Below are 16,222 nucleotides of genomic sequence, written 5' to 3' on the forward strand. Positions count from 1 at the left end.
TTATTTGAAGGAAGAGAGGAAGGAGAAAATGCTTCGTTCATGCTCTTTCAGTGACAGAACATGCGCATGTCAAATTCCTTTAAATCTCCATGCTGATTATGTTCACAAAGAGAGATCATTGTGATGAATTATATTAGCTTCCTAAATCGACAATCTTTGCTCTAAAATGACCTGAGTTTCCCCACCATCATCACCACCACCTAAAAATAAAAATCTGTAATGGTTTCCAACCCACGTATATCATTTCTCGTTCCTTTTCTCCTCCTCTGCCCCGTCTGAAAATTAAGCCACTAGCTGACTGTCCAGACAGTTTCCCCAGTGCTTGGAGTTGTCATTCTGTGCATACAACCTCAGAATCAGGTGTTACAGGAAGAGCACTTTGGTGTCCCTTTTGTCCTGTCTCCTTCTCTTCCATTACTGGCTGCACACATTAATCCCCACAAGGATGCCATGGCAACTGAGCAGACGCCTTTCGGGTGCCCTGGTAGTGAGGCTCGGCCCGGGGTGTGCGAGATTGTTTAGGAAGTGATGGGGCCGGTGCTGCTATTTTGGGTGACAGGGTCAGCCGGGGCCTCGCCTAGCTCAGCAGCAGAACAATGCTGACTGACAAAGCAGCCATTAATCTGCTTGATGGCTTGCTCTGCCCAGCTAGACTGGGGGTCGTGGCCATGGTTACCGAGACTATGGGGCTCTTATTTCTCACTGGGCTCTCGACAGTGCGGGGAAGGGGCAGACAGAAAACCCACCCCCAAATAATTCTTAAAGCAGATTGTTGAGGAAGCGATGAAATGAGGGCTTGCTTTTTGCCTCTGGCTACTATCGGACTGGGTGGTACCAGATTGTGATAAACTGGGTGGTCTTTTGAGGGAGACTGACTGAAGGACCACAGTAGGCAGGGATACAGTGGTACCTCAGGTTACAGACGCTTCAGGTTTACAGACACTTCAGGTTACAGAATCTGCTAACCCAGAAATAGTACCTCGGCTTAAGAACTTTGCTTCAGGATGAGAACAGAAATCGCGCGGCGGCAGCAGGAGGCCCCATTAGCTAAAGTGGTACCTCAGGTTAAGAACAGTTTCAGGTTATGAACGGACTTCCAGAACGAATTAAGTTCTTAACCCGAGGTACCACTGTATAGCCATGGGTTCGGGGTCTTGGTCCCCTTCCTGGACTTTTCTGTTTCTGGATTTTAAAATTTATTCTTAATCATTCTCATAAAAAAATAATATCTCCCAGCATCTCATCTCACTGGATTGTGAAATGCCAAACTAAATGCCTCATACTTTGACAACCTTGAACACTTAATGCAGGAACACAGAGCCCTGAGTGATGCCATATTGCTCCTGTTTTGGGTAAGAAGTCAAAGACGAAGAGTATATGATCAGTAAATCGCCAATATTATGACATTTTTAGCCTGCCATATCAAGGAGCGCACAATTCCATGGGATGACCAACAGACCACCTTTCATCTTGTGCAAGCGCTCTGAAGGTGGTTGCTGTAGGAAAACAGAGCACTTGACTAGATTTACAGCAAATTATTTTCTGTCTCCTTATTATGCCTTGTGCATTGCTCAAGGAGCTGCAGGAGAGAAAACTGAATGGACAAGGAAGTGGCAAAATGCCCAGGACATAAGCGGCATATGAGTCACTTCCATTGCACCCATATTTTGCTACAGCATAGCATGCCAATGTTAGCAGAGTGCTATTAACAAAGGCAGAAGCCAAGCTCATGGGGAGGGGGGCGAGGATGCAGTGGAAAATATACATCTGGCCTGTGTTTGGAAATGCCTTTGGAAATGCCTCCAAATTTCTCGAATCTCATTGTACTGATGGAGCACCAGTTGGCACTGCTTTCAAATAAACTACTATAGCTGTACCACAATAATAATAATAATAATAATAATAATAATAATAATAATAATAATATATATATATATATATATATATATATATATATATATATACCCCGCCCATCTGGCTGGGCCTCCCCAGCCACTCTGGGCGGCTTCCATAGAAACCAAAAATACAGTAAAATATCACACGTTAAAAACTTCCCTGAACAGGGCTGCCTTAAGATGTCTTCTGAATGTCAAGTAGTTGTAGCTTTGACATCTGCTGGAAGGGCGTTCCACAGGGTGGGCGCCACTACCGAGAAGGCCCTCTGCCTGGTTCCCTGTAGCTTTGCTTCTCGCAATGAGGGAACCGCCAGAAGGCCCTCAGCGCTGAACCTCAGCGTCCGGGCAGAATGATGGAGGTGGAGACGCTCCTTCAGGTATACTGGACCGAGGCCGAGCACAACCTAAGGAACGTCCTTTGATGTTTTGGGAAGAGGAGGCACAAACCACCAAAGCAGGATGTGTGCTTATGTGTGTGCATTTATGACACTGCTCACTCAGAATTTTGATACTGTGGATCGGGCCATGGCTATCCCAAAAGAACAGTGTTTTGCAGTTGCTTCTTGCGCTGAGTAAGGAAATACATTTGCTCTTGCCCTACAGCAAGCAAGCACCAAAGTGATGGAGGGAGAAAGAGAGCGCATCTGTGGAAAAATGAAGGCCAGAAGGTCAGTTCAGTGCCTGCCTATAAGATTGATTCAGTTGGCAGGCAATAGAGACTGTACCTTTTATGTGGTGGCCCCCAGAGAATGGAACGCCTGCTCCACAGAAGGGTAGATGGACCTCAACTCTTAATTTATTTTTATTTAGCTATTACATTTATATACTACCTTTATCTTCCAAGGATTTCAGGATGATGTACATGGTTCTCCTCTTTCTCATTTCATCCTAACAACCCTATGAGGTAGGACATGCTAAGAGGTGATGACTGGCCCAAGGATTCCCCAGGGATCTTCATGACCCAGTGGGGATTTGAATCCTGGTCTCCAAAGTCCCAGTATGACACTCTAACCACAATGCCGTGACCTCGCTTCATTTATATGAATAAAACAACAAAAAAAGAAAACCAACACGTTATGGAAGTCTCCGTCCTAACTAACAGGTAGCCTCTCTCTTTAAATACTGTACTTCTGTTGCTGTTTAAATCTATCAGTTTTGTTTTGAATTATACTGCATTTTTATATGACAGCTAAAAAAAGAGGGACGTGGGTGGCGCTGTGGGTTAAACCACAGAGCCTAGGACTTGCTGATCAGAAGGTCGGCGGTTCAAATCCCCGCAACGGGGTGAGCTCCCGTTGCTCAGTCCCTGCTCCTGCCAACCTAGCAGTTCGAAAGCACATCAAAGTGCAAGTAGATGAATAGGTACCGCTCCGGCGGGAAGGTTGTTTCCATGCGCTGCTCTGGTTCACCAGAAGCGGCTTAGTCATGCTGGCCACATGATCCGGAAGCTGTACGCCAGCTCCCTCGGCCAATAAAGCAAGATGAGCGCCGCAACCCCAGAGCCGGCCACGACTGGAACTTATGGTCAGGGGTCCCTTTACCTTTATACCTAAAAAAAGAAATCAATGGTGCATAAACACCGGACATTGAAGGCACGTGACTCCCCACCCCAAAGAATTCTGGGAAGTAGATTTTGCTAAGGATGCTGGGAATTGCAGCTTGGTGAGGGGTAAACTACAGTTCCCAGGATTCTTCAGAGGAAGCCATGTGCTTTAAATATATAGTATGTACAGTTCAAGAAAGAGGCAGCCGGAGAAGGATTGTGTGGTCACAGCTGCCGGCATAGAAATCACAGATGGGATGGCAGCAAGAGTCACAGAAGAGAAAATTAGGCACCCAGAGAAGCGTTTCTCTGAACACTGGCCTCAAATAGGCAAGGTTGTGACCATTCAGAATACAAAAGGTGGTTCACTAAATATATATAATTTCCGGGGTGGGGGGGCAGGTTATCTCACAGAGAAAAGGGAAATAAGGCAGCCTAGATTCAAGCCCAGAGTTCATCCCGGGACAGGAGATTTGGGTATCCAAATCACTTGCTTGTGGTTGAAGGGGTGAGCAAAGAATAAATGAGAGGGGGAAGGATAGACTAAAAACAGGAAAGGCCACAGGAGGGATGTGAAAACTGGTGTATCTGATGTAGATGGCATTCTGGATTTCCACTCAAACCAGCCCAACAGGTAAGTAACGCAATCAATGAAGCAATGGTAGCACCTTTGAGACATACCATCTTCTCGCAGAGGGCCTGACGGAGACTGAGGCTTCTCTTGACGGACAGCTCAGAAAGACTTAATGCAAAAAGGTGCCCCCTTCTGCCCCCACTAATAAAAATAGCCCGGACTGTGTGACTCACAACTACAATTTCATCCCAGATGTTTGAGCCCCCACAATTGAGGAGCACCGCCCTCCCTCTCCACCCCCGCCGGATTATGCCATTTCATCCCTTTAAGAGGATTGCTGCAGAGCCGGTGTCAGGAAGCCTCGCAACATACATGATTTCACGGCCGCCTCCTGCAAAGGCTCATTAGGCCCTGGCCCCAGCTGAGCGGGAGGGCGGAAGCCTCCTGTGGGGATGTGTCACTCATTGACCAATGCATCTTTAAACTGGGGGTGGGATGGGGAGAGACAGCATAGCCCAGAGCATGTATTTTGCAAGAGAAGGTTTCCAGGTTCGTTCTGCAAGAGCTCCAGCTACAAAGGAACAGGTTGTCGCAAGTGATTTATTATGTTATTTATAAATCCTCAATGCAAAATTTCAGGGTGGCTACAAGTCAAGAGCAGATGAAAACAGTAATCTTAAAGCAGAAGATTCCAGTATACCTGAAGGAGCGTCTCCACCCCATCGTCCAGCCCGGACACTGAGGTCCAGCTCTGAGGGCCTTCTGGTGGTTCCCTCACTGTGAGAGAAGCCAAGTTACAGGGAACCAGGCAGAGGGCCTTCTCGGTAGTGGCACCTGCCCTGTGGAACGCCCTCCCATCGGATGTCAAGGAAATAAACCATTTGACTTTTAGAAGACATCCCTGTTTAGGGAAATTTTTAATGTTTGATGTTCTATCATGTTTTTCATATTCTGTTGGGAGCCGCCAAGTGGCTGGGGGAAACCCAGCCAGATAGGCACGGTATGAATAAATACATAAACAAAAACAACAACAACGATGATGATGATGATTAAAGTGTGCCATTAAGTTACCAGAAAGCTAGGCACAGTGGCTATGTTCCACCTCTGCAGCATGCCCGTTTCTGGATATCACAAGCAGGGAAGAGGGCTGCTGTGCTCAGGTCCTGCCTTGAAGATTTCCCATAGGCATATGGATGACCTCTGTGAGAGTAGGATGCTTGGCCAGATGATCCAGTAGGTTCTTCTTATGCCATTTAAGATACCTACAAGGTGGGTTCAACAGACACTCATACAGATGACCTTTTGACTAGCAAGCCCAAGAGGCTCAGTAGTTGAGACCACAGCACCACCCACGGTTCAAATCCCCACAACAGAGTGAGCTCCTGTTGCTCTGTCCCAGCTTCTGTCAATCTTAGCGGTTCAAAAGCACACCAGTGCAAGTAGATAAATAGGTACCGCTGTGGCGAGGAAGTTAACAGCGTTTCCGTCCCCTCTGGCTTCCGTCACGGTATTCCGTTGTGCCAGAAGTGGTTTAGTCATACTGGCCACATGATCTGGAAAGTTGTCTGTGGACAAATGCCAGCTCCCTCAGCCTGAAAGCAAGATGAGTGTTGCAACTCCATAGTCGTCTTTGATGGACTTAACGTTCAAGGGGTCCTTTACCTTTTATACAGATGAATGCTGGGTGCAATGGGCTTGCCGAGTCAGTAGAAGTATAACATGGTTGTTAATGTAGGAGAAAGACCAGGGAGATTCAGGGTCAAAGCTCCACTCATCTACAGAACTCATCACGTGACCATAGACTAATCACTACTTTTCAGGGTTGCGTGAGGACAAAATGAGATGGGGACCATGTAAATCACCTTGAATTTTTGGAGGAAAGGTGGGATAAATAAACAAACTAACAGAAATGCAAAAATAAATAAAATACCGAGGCACCTAAAAATAAAGTATGCTTTTCAGGTTCATAACTGGTTTTTACTCCTACAGTATGCAATGATGGACTACCGTTAATTAAGTTTGCAATCCTATTCTGGGAGTGAGTCCCCAATGTACTCAGCAGGAGTTACTTCTGAAGAGACATGGTTAGAATTGCACTGTAGTTACCGTATTTTTTGCTCTATAAGATGCGCCAGACCACAAGGCGCACCTAGTTTTTGGAGGAGGAAAACAAGGAAAAAAATATTCTGAATCTCAGAAGCCAGAACAGCAAGAGGGATCGCTGCACAGCGAAAGCAGTGGTCCCTCTTGCTGTTCTGGCTTCTGGGATAGCTGCGCAGCCTGCATTCACTCCATAGGACACACACATATTTTCCCTTACTTTTTAGGAGGGGAACTGTGAGTCTTATAGAGCAAAAAATACGGTAAGTCCTTCATTGGTCAACAGCCCTCAAAATAAGCCCACGTTTCCAGGTCAGAAGACATCCACTGTAAATGCAGGCTAGATACTACAGTGCAAGGAAAACAATGGGCAGTTGTCAGGATTGGGCCATGCAGTGTAATGCCTACTTGCCCCTGAGCTGCCTCCACTCTAGGGGACCTGGAACAAGTAAGAGATTACTGCTCTCCCTCGGGGAAACATTACTAAATCTTTCCAAATAGCATTAAATATGCTTCAGAAGCAAGGGGGAAAAGCTTGTATGGAGATGCACATCCCAAACCAGCTATATTTTAAGACAAATGATTCCTCAGCTGGTGGCAGAGGGTCCCAGGGGAGACAAGCTAAAGGAATGGGGTAGAGTGGAAATGAATTTGAGGTCCAGACTGCAATCCGATTATCCATCTCGTGTCTCTGCCACTGTTCCCACTGTGACTGCCTGACCCGGTTAACTCGATCCTGCATCACAGCTGCTACCATCCCCATGCACAACCTTTTTTCTTTGTAACCAACTGGTCCACTCTCTGAAGGAAAAAATATTGTATTCCGGCTATCAGCAAGAGGTCTTGTGTATGATCAACATGCCAGAAGGCAAACAGCTTCCCCAATTCTATGTTATGAGGTTGAGGGAAGTCCAGGCAGTCTTTGGGGGCAAAGAATAAGAGGAACATATAAGCAGACAACACTCACAGAGGATTTGCTTTAGGCAACTTGGTACAGTGGACCCTCGGGTTACAGACGCTTCAGGTTACAGACTCCGCTAACCCAGAAATAGTACCTCGGGTTAAGAACTTTGCTTCAGGATGAGAACAGAAATCGTGTTGCAGTGGCACAACAGCAGCGGGAGGCCCCATTAGCTAAAGTGGTACCTCAGGTCAAGAACGGATCTCCAGAACAAATTAAGTTCTTATCCCAAGGTACCACTGTACTCTGGACTGCAACTTCTGTCAGCCCCATCATGCCATAGCTAATGGTCAGCAGTGATGGAAGCTGTAGTCCAAATATCTGAAGGGACAGCAGGTTGCGGAAGGATGCTTTTGAACTATCGCCTAGTGAAATGATTTTTCCAGCCAACCTGGCTGTTAGTATTGAAAATATATCCAATTTTCATTTGGATTCGGGACCACCTTACAATAAGCGAATTTAATTTCATTTGTTTATTGGGGAGGGGGGGAGAAAAGTATCTAAATGCAAGCAAAGTTACTTTGTGATAAGTACGTTTTGCAAGGTGGGTTAGGAATCCAATGCATGGCAGACCCATTCACAAGATGAGATTCTTTGGGAATTTTATCACAAGGAGAATGCTTACACACAATGCTATGTTTAGGGTATGTAAAAATGGGGAGAATCAATGGTTTGATTTGCCTGTCCTTACACAAAGTAACCCCACTGTTTGTTATACGGTGGCTTGATTTTGAAGCAGAAAAATGTGAAGAGCCTGTTCAGAGAAGCACCTGAGAGGAATGAAGCAATTACAGGGGGACAATTCCTCTAATTGATAGAAACCAAGACTAGACTCCAGAAAGCCAAAGATAATTAATGGCGGACACACTGCACCCCAATGCATTACAGTATTAACTTGATACTACCATAATGGGTCTAATTACAGGTGGAGATGAATCAGCGTACAGGGGAAGGTTCAAAAAGTATTTACATGGTGCCTAGAGAATAAAAGGTAAAGGTAAAGGGACCCCTGACCATTAGGTCCAGTCACAGATAACTCTGGGGTTGCGGCGCTCATCTCGCTTTACTGGCTGAGGGAGCCAGTGTACAGCTTCCGGGTCATGTGGCCAGCAGGACTAAGCCACTTCTGGAGAACCAGAGCAGCGCATGGAAACGCCGTTTACCTTCCCGCCGGAGCAGTAGCTATTTATCTACTTGCACTTTGACATGCTTTCAAACTGCTAGGTTGGCAGGAGCAGGGACCAAGCAACGGGAGCTCACCCCGTCGCGGGGATTCAAACTGCCGACCTTCTGATCAGCAAGTCCTCGGCTCTGTGGTTTAACCCACAGCGCCACCCGCGTCTCTTGCCTAGAGAATAACTTGCACCTAAATATTAGCAAGACAAAGGAGATGGTGTTGGACTTTCGGAGGAAGAGAGGGGAACTAGCCCTGTTGTATATCAGCCCTGTTGTATATCGGGGAGGGGGTTGTGTGAAGAGTCTCTTCCTTTAAATTCCTGGGAGTTTACCTTAGTGAAGACCTCACTTGGAAAAACAATATAACTCAGGTGGTTAGGAAGGCTCAACAGAGACTCCATTTCCTCAGGGTCTTGCGAAAGAACAATGTTAAACAACAATTGATGACCTCCGTCTACCAGTCCACAACAGAAAGTGTCCTCTCATATTGTATCACAGTGTGGTATGTTGGCTTGACAGCCACAGAACAGAAAGTCTTTACAGAGGGTGATGAACACAGCACATGATATCACGGGCTGTCCCCTGAGTCCACTAGATGACATCGCAAGGGACTGATGCCTTAGGAGAGTGAGAAAAATTCTCAGGGATGATTCACACCCCGGCCAGCACCTCTTAAATTTTCTACCCTCAGGCAGAAGATACAGAAGTATAGTCAGTCGCACCAACAGGCTAAAAAACACTTTCTATCCGTGGGCTGTTAGGCTGCTGAACAGAAAATAATATAGCGCAACTGACTTTTGGGGTTTGTGTGTTGTGCGATAAGCACACAGAGTGCAATGAGACTAAGTGTTTGGGGGGGAGGCTTGGTTAATTTCATTGTACACAGTTTGTACATTGACAATAAAGGAATTATTATTAGATACTCAGTTGAGGACATGGATAACTCAAGACCAAAGCCATTCTTTGACCTTGAAAGGGCAGGGAGCAAACCGCACATGAAACAAACACACACCATTCACTGGAGTAATTTAAATCACTTCATTTTATTATTATTATTATTATTCAGATCATCCTGATACAAGTCACAAGCTTTTCCCCACTCCCAAATCTTCATGCACGGCAGAAGGCTGGCAAAAAGGAGGATATGAACAGGAGATGCAGTGAACAGCAGAAACCGAAATAGCAATGATCCTCCAGCAGATGATTAGCAATTCTAATAAGAATCAACTCTAAAGAATTCCCTGTGAAGCCATGGCTCGCCTGCCGCAAACATCCCAAAGGGAACATGTCTTAATCGTTCCTGAATGGGAAAGATGGAATTAAGGGGGGGGGGGATTAAAGCATGGTCCATTCAAAATATTCCCCAAAGCTGTCAGGGCAAAAGAGGCCCCATATTCATTTGTAATGGGGAGTTACCATGGGGAGCGCTTCTGAAAAGATTTCCACTACATCTCAAGCCAATATGGTGCCCTCGAGGCGCTGCTAGACTACAACTCCCATCAACTCTGGCCAGGGGCTGGTGGGAGTTGCAGTCCAACAGCATCTGGAAAACACCATTTTGACTACCTGGAGTGGGGGCATAAGACAGAAATGCTGAATTAAAATGGATGGATAGTTTAGCTTTAGCTTCTGCAGATCCAGAATGAAGAAGCATGTGGAAATTAAACAGCCACTTTCTGGAAGCTGCTCCCTATCTTTTTTTAAATAAAAAACCTGTCACTTTCTAAAATGCCACTGATTACAACTTAGTTGGGAGATCAGCAGAGAACTCCCTTAGAATCTCTTAGTTCCATAATCACCACCACATCATGCATAAAAGCAGGGGAGACAGGACTTGAACCTTGCAAGGCCATTTCTTTTACACCCTAAGCAAACAGATTAACCTTTATAATACTCATTCTCGACCTCAGGTGCATGTTTGAAGTTCCTTGAGAATCCTATCCAGGCTGCCTTGAGCAAGACAAATAACAGGAATGTTAAAAATGGCTAATTTTTTTTAAAAAACAACAACATACACCTGTAGCTAGTACGTCATAAAGAGGTGATGCTCAGTAGGAGTTGGATGAAAGCCACTTAAAATTCAGCACCTGAACCCAGGCATGAGTCACAAACACCCTTACTAGTTTAGTACTATTAGCTGGTGTCAGTCAGTGATGCACAGTGTCACGCAATTACACAGCACAAATCTGGGACACTCCTGAGAGCTCAGTTGTGTCTGAGGTTTCTTTTAGGTTCTGTTTTATTTGAATATTCAAGGGGAGGGGAGGAATTAAACCAAATATTATGTATATGCAACATAAGGCTTTTTTAAAAAACAACAACCAGAAAAGGTAATGCAGAAATCAAGTCCCTCACATATGAACCAAACCACACAAACATGTACAGACAGAGCATTGTATTTAAAGCAATGTGCAGCACAGCTGAAAGCTAGCATTGCTTGCAGGGCATTTGTCTATTACCTGCTTTAATGGTGTTTTGTCTCTGAAGCCATGTCTCAAGAAACATGGCAAGCTTTTACTTTAAAAGCAAGGGGGGAATTTTCCACACAGACTTAACAACCTAAAAGCCAGGCAACTTGGTCCTTGCACAAAGGTTAGAGTAGTTCGAGGGCACAATCTCCCATTCAGGAATGACTCCACTGAAATGGAAGGCAAGTTGCACAAGAACACTGGGGAGTGATTGCACAAAACCATTCATTTCGACAGGGGTTGCCCTGAAGCAGCTCCTAGTGGATTGGCATCTCAAAGAAAAGGGAGCGGAGAAGCCTGCAACTCGCAATCCATTTTCTCCAAACCAGTGCTCTGGAATAACTGTGGACTGCAGGCCCGAATCACACAGACAAGTTACACAGGCTATTAAGTAAACGCAGTAGATGTTTCTTAAGATACCTCCTTATGCTATCTTAGAAAGTTGCAACACACGGAATGAAAAAAATCAGTTTGCATTGGGGAGAAGGGAAGGTTAGGAATCTATTTCTGCTAAGCACTATCTTCTAAATACTCCACACTGGTGTTCAGAGCGTCTCTCTGTGTGATTGAAGAGGGTGTGCTAAAGGGAAATTTTTCCATTAAAAAAAAGTGAAGGAAAGCGTTATGCAATGTCAAGACTGATTCCCTACCTTCACTTGAAAAGTACCCATTAAGGAAAATTAAAAGGAGGGAAAGGAAGAGGTCTGCTTCACTGGGCAGGGACAGATACTGCTCCAGCAACAGGGGTACAGAGCAACGAGCACTTCACTCTTAAAAAGCCACACAATTCCACCTTGAAGAATTGGATTTGATGAGGGTTGTTCTTTCAGGTATTGCTTGCATTCTTCCTCCGGCAAAGGCCCATTATTCAATGAGTTCTACATAGTTGGCAGGGAACATCCCAAAGTGACCATCGGGACCATAACCACGCCACCAGCCCTCATCGATCATCTCAATGCTGGTGATAATGTTCTCAGGGTCAAAAGAGATCTCCGTGTCATCAGCTGAAAGGTGGGAACAGACAAGATTTCAGGGGAAAAACAATTACTTGTTTAAGGAGCATATATAGCCCAGCAAGAGTGAATACTCAGGGCCGCTTTGACACAGTTTAGTTATGCGTTAAGTCAGGGTAGGCAACCTAAGGCCTGGGAGCCAGATGCGGCCCAATCGCCTTCTCAATCCGGCCCGCGGACAGTCCGTGAATCAGTGAGTTTTACATAAGTAGAACGTGTCCTTTTATTTAAAATACATCTCTAGGTTATTTGTGGGGCCTGCCTGGTGTTTTTACATGAGTAGAATGTGTCCTTTTATTTAAAATGCATCTCTGGGTTATTTGTGGGGCATAGGAATTCATTCATATATTTTTTTCAAAATACAGTCCGGCCTACCACATGGTTTGAGGGACAGTGGACCGGCCCACGGCTGAAAAAGATTGCTGACCCCGCCTTAACAGCCAAGAGATCCTGGCTATGTCACCTTGCTTGGCAACATTAATGCATATCTGTCTTTGCAGGGATTCTAGTGGGGGGCAGAGATGACATAGAATGGAACTTAACCCACCCAAACAGGAAAAGGCCTTATACGATGACAGACAACTTGTATATCTAAGCCTGGTAGTGACTGCGTCAATGGCCAGCAATTCTCCAGGGTCTCCTGTGAAGACCTTTCATATCACCTGCAACTGATCCATTTTTAACTGGAGATGCCAGAGACTGAACCTGGGAACTTCCGCCTGCAGAGCTCTACCACAGAGGTACGTTCCTTTGGCCTATCTACATCTTGAACTAGGAATGTCCATCATCCTTTAGAAAGGGGGCTGATGTCTTGGTACCAGGTTCTGTTAGAACGTTCAATACCAAAGTAAGTGCAGGCTGAGGCTTCATTTGCGAAGTAGCCCTGCAGTTAGAAAATTTATGATGCTGAAGCTAAACTGCTGTAATACTGTCAGGGAACTGCCATTGGCTCAGAGGCAATAAATAGAAGGGCAGTTGTGTTACAGGGAGCCTCCGAAAATCTTGCGAAGCAGTTCCTCTTCCGGGGAGGAGGAAAGCCTCACCTCCAGTGGGAAAGAGGTGCAAGGACCAGAGGATGCTGGTGGGAGCCTTAACACCGCTCCTGGGCAAGCCAGACAAGAGGGAAACACGCCCTTGTCATCGCCCATCCTACGCAGTAGCCTAAGGCGCAAAGAGGGAAGGAGAACGTTGGGGGTAACGAAACTCTTACGTTGGGGGAGGTCCAAAAAAAAGACCACTCCCAAATTCTGCTAGCGATTGAGCCAGACATGAGCTCTGGGGCTCTTTACTGTAAATAAATACAGTACCAAAATAAGGTTGGAGTCCTGCCTGGTTACTCTCAAGCAACCGCAACAGCCATCTGACAAATACGTTGCATAAGGGACTGCTGTTGACAACCATCAAAGATTTCTAGATGTCATATTGCACAGCGGTCATGACTCCCGGGGGATAGTATGAAACATTACTTCAGTGCACCAGTGTCTGTGCTACCTTTCAGGGCTGGTTTTACTTATGGAACCCTCTTTTGAAAAAGGTTTCATCCCAACATATGAATGAGGTTGCATTCCCCCCCCCCATACACTGCCATGCACTTTGAGATCAGCTGCAAATACCAGCCATGAATCAAGTAGAGACAGCAAGTGTTCATAGAGAAGTGCTCCTTGACCCTTTCCTACAACACATGCTTTGTGCTGTGACTAAAACCTATTGCTCCCAGTTACCATCTCTGTGGCTGTCACTGTGCAGCACAGGAAGGGAATCTTCCTGTTGTAGAATAAATGCACATATCAGAATTCCTAAGAATCTCCCCAACGTTTTTATTTTTTAAAAAGGGAGATTAGACAACAGATGATAACAACTATAGGAAAGAGTGTGTTTCAAGTACGGCTTCTGATAGCCAGAATAAAGGATACTTATGCTTCACTCTTTTTGGTTCCTTCTTCCCTGGCCATCACACCAGCCACCTATTGTCCTGTCCCTCCTTTAACTACTAAATTGGGACAGGACCTACTCTATATGGGGCACAATGTGAGAAAACTATGCCCAGAGGCAAGCATTTTGGTTAATGGAAGAAAACAAACGACACAGAACATACCAGCTTGATAATCATAGAGAGCTCGAGCGCATAAGCCTTTTCCCTCCAAGTTAAGATTTTGTTGGTAGTTCTCAACATAGTCATATTTAGTATCTTCGGGCTGTTCCTGCAGAGGAAGAGTTAACGGAATGAAGCAGGATATTTCAAATGGTACTGACAGCTACCAAGGGTCATTAGTTTTTAAAAAAATCTTCCATCTAAACTCCAACAAACAAAACCCATGCATCAAATATACGCCAGTTTATACATGTTAAAGGTGCTTGCTTGGGGGGTGGAGAATTCAGAGCAAGAAGATGGAAGGGTGAAAGAAGCAGATAGAACAACAGTGGCTGCATTCATGTGCCACAGTAAACGATGGGTTTCGGCTTATCATGGTTTCTTAGGCATGGGCAGTGCACTAGCCTGAACTCCAGACAGCTCCTGCTTCATCTCTCCCTTTGTGTGAGTGGAGAAATGAACCAGGAAGTCATATTTAAACCTCTGAACCCAAGGTGTTAGGGTGGTTTAAGGGTGGCCAGAGATCCCGGCTTGTTGGGGAGAAACAAACCACAACCCTGGGTTCAGATGTAATGTGAATACAATCTTTATTCATTTATATAGGTCTGGAGCAAACATTCTCCCTCTGCTACTGCAAGGCTCCTTGTGCTAGCAGACAGGTAATCTACAGCAACAGCTGTTCTAGAAGAAACTTGTCATGCAACAGATTGAGCAAACTATTGCACAAATACAAAATCCGCAGTCTGTTTCTACGCTCCCTTGCACAACAATGTTATGCTGGAGCAAAACAGATTAGTGGCTATTTTTCCCTATTATTGAGTTTATTAGGGCTTCCTCAAACTATGAGGGTCAACCATCATTATCTCGGAGGAGGTTGACTAAAGGCTATGGCATACTAAGTGTATCACATTTAAATTTATTGATGTTTTAAAGGAAAACAAATTTTAAAAACCCAAGCAGCAAAGTCAACCTTCCATCAAGATACAGGTAACATATGGTCTACTCAAAACTGAAACAGAAAAATTGAGTATAGGATACAAAAGGCAAGTGGTGTAAAGGTATCCCAATAACGCATCCCAGGACTGATGAATGTGTGATGGGTGGGTCTTTAGAGACACCATCACTGACATAGTGAATAAAAGAATTCAGTCTGTTCTTCTGAGCATATGAGCTGAAGCACTATCTTGAGGATAACCAATGGGGTGCCTTCTGGCTGCTATAGACTTCCACTCTCATCATCCCTGACCACTGACAATTCCAGCAAATTACCCATGCCGTCTTCCACAATCTTCCCTTCCCTCTCTCGGTTTTTTGTTATGCACATGCACAGTAACATGAACTGAGCACAGCAACACACCTACCGATCCCTTCCCCTTGCGCATGAGTAGCACCACTCTGGGTACATAATCAACAGCACTTGCAAGCAGAATGTAAGAGGCACATTGGCATAAATAAGGCAGGAAATGATCTCATGTGCATGGAGACTAACCTCAGGGGGTTCATCATAGATAACTCGTTCACTAGGGGGTTCTTCGTACACAGCTTCGTGTTTCTCTTCTGGTTCGTAGGTCGGAGCGCATGATCTGTAGTTGTTCTGCCTGACAGAATCACCTGGAAGAACAACACACTCTTCTGTTTCAGCCATTAGGTTTGCTATCAGTTTCATCTTTTCTGAACGGGTCTTCAATCAGAGAAGCCACAAATACTGCACACAATCTCAAAGGCAGCAGGCAAGAGGAATGCAGGAGAAAGTTTGCTACTCAAATGGAATGATTGGATCCATTAATGAATGGCTTGATGATGGCACCCCAATGTTATTAGATATTAGATATGAATATAAAGTCTTCCCATGCTTAGAGCAGCAGTCCAGACATGGTTTTTTTAAAAGCATTTTTGCTGGATCTCTTTGCAGTTCTGATCACCCTATAGGTATATGGATTCACCTCTGCCACACCTCACTTCTTCCTATCAACTAAAGTCATGCTGTGACCTTTGACTGTCACCTGTCCTATATTTGACTAAGTATTTAAATTGCAAGCCTGCCACCAAGGAACTGTCTTTTTCAAAATGTACTGTATAGCAACTCTTCATTTTTATTAATTAATGAAGAATTACCCTTTGCAAAAAAAAATATTTCTTTTATGATGAGAGTATCCTTCAACTTTTTTTTTTTAAAAAAAATTCTAATACCACTATATGGTGAATCTAATTCTTATGCTTACAGATATTTATAGCAAAATGTAAGACAATTGTAGATAATGTTCAGCCTCAATTATGAGTCCAATGATTCAATGGGAACCACCAGGTTTCCGTTTTAACTTGCAGTGCCTCCCTCACAGTCTTTGAGCATATGAGCTTTCTCAGATGATTTAGCAGAACAGCCTAAGCAGTTATATCCCT

General features: G+C 44.8%; 1 protein-coding gene across 4 annotated transcripts in view; it reads right to left on the bottom strand.

Annotated features, from left to right (window-relative positions):
- Positions 1–9,273: 9,273 nt before the first annotated feature.
- DBNL (drebrin like) overlaps positions 9,274–16,222 on the bottom strand; it is a 41,305-nt gene continuing 34,356 nt past the window's right edge. For all 4 annotated transcript variants that reach the window (XM_081891014.1, XM_081891015.1, XM_081891012.1 and 1 more), the window contains 3 exons: positions 15,312–15,433; positions 13,826–13,931; positions 9,274–11,721 (listed from right to left, as the gene is read on the bottom strand). In XM_081891014.1, coding sequence (XP_081747140.1) covers positions 11,582–11,721; positions 13,826–13,931; positions 15,312–15,433 — 368 coding nt within the window. In that variant the 3' untranslated portion in view covers positions 9,274–11,581. The remainder of the gene's footprint in view (positions 11,722–13,825; positions 13,932–15,311; positions 15,434–16,222) is intronic.

Source organism: Podarcis melisellensis (genome assembly GCF_964234715.1).
Source record: "Podarcis melisellensis genome assembly, chromosome: 15".
Lineage (NCBI taxonomy): Eukaryota > Metazoa > Chordata > Lepidosauria > Squamata > Lacertidae > Podarcis > Podarcis melisellensis.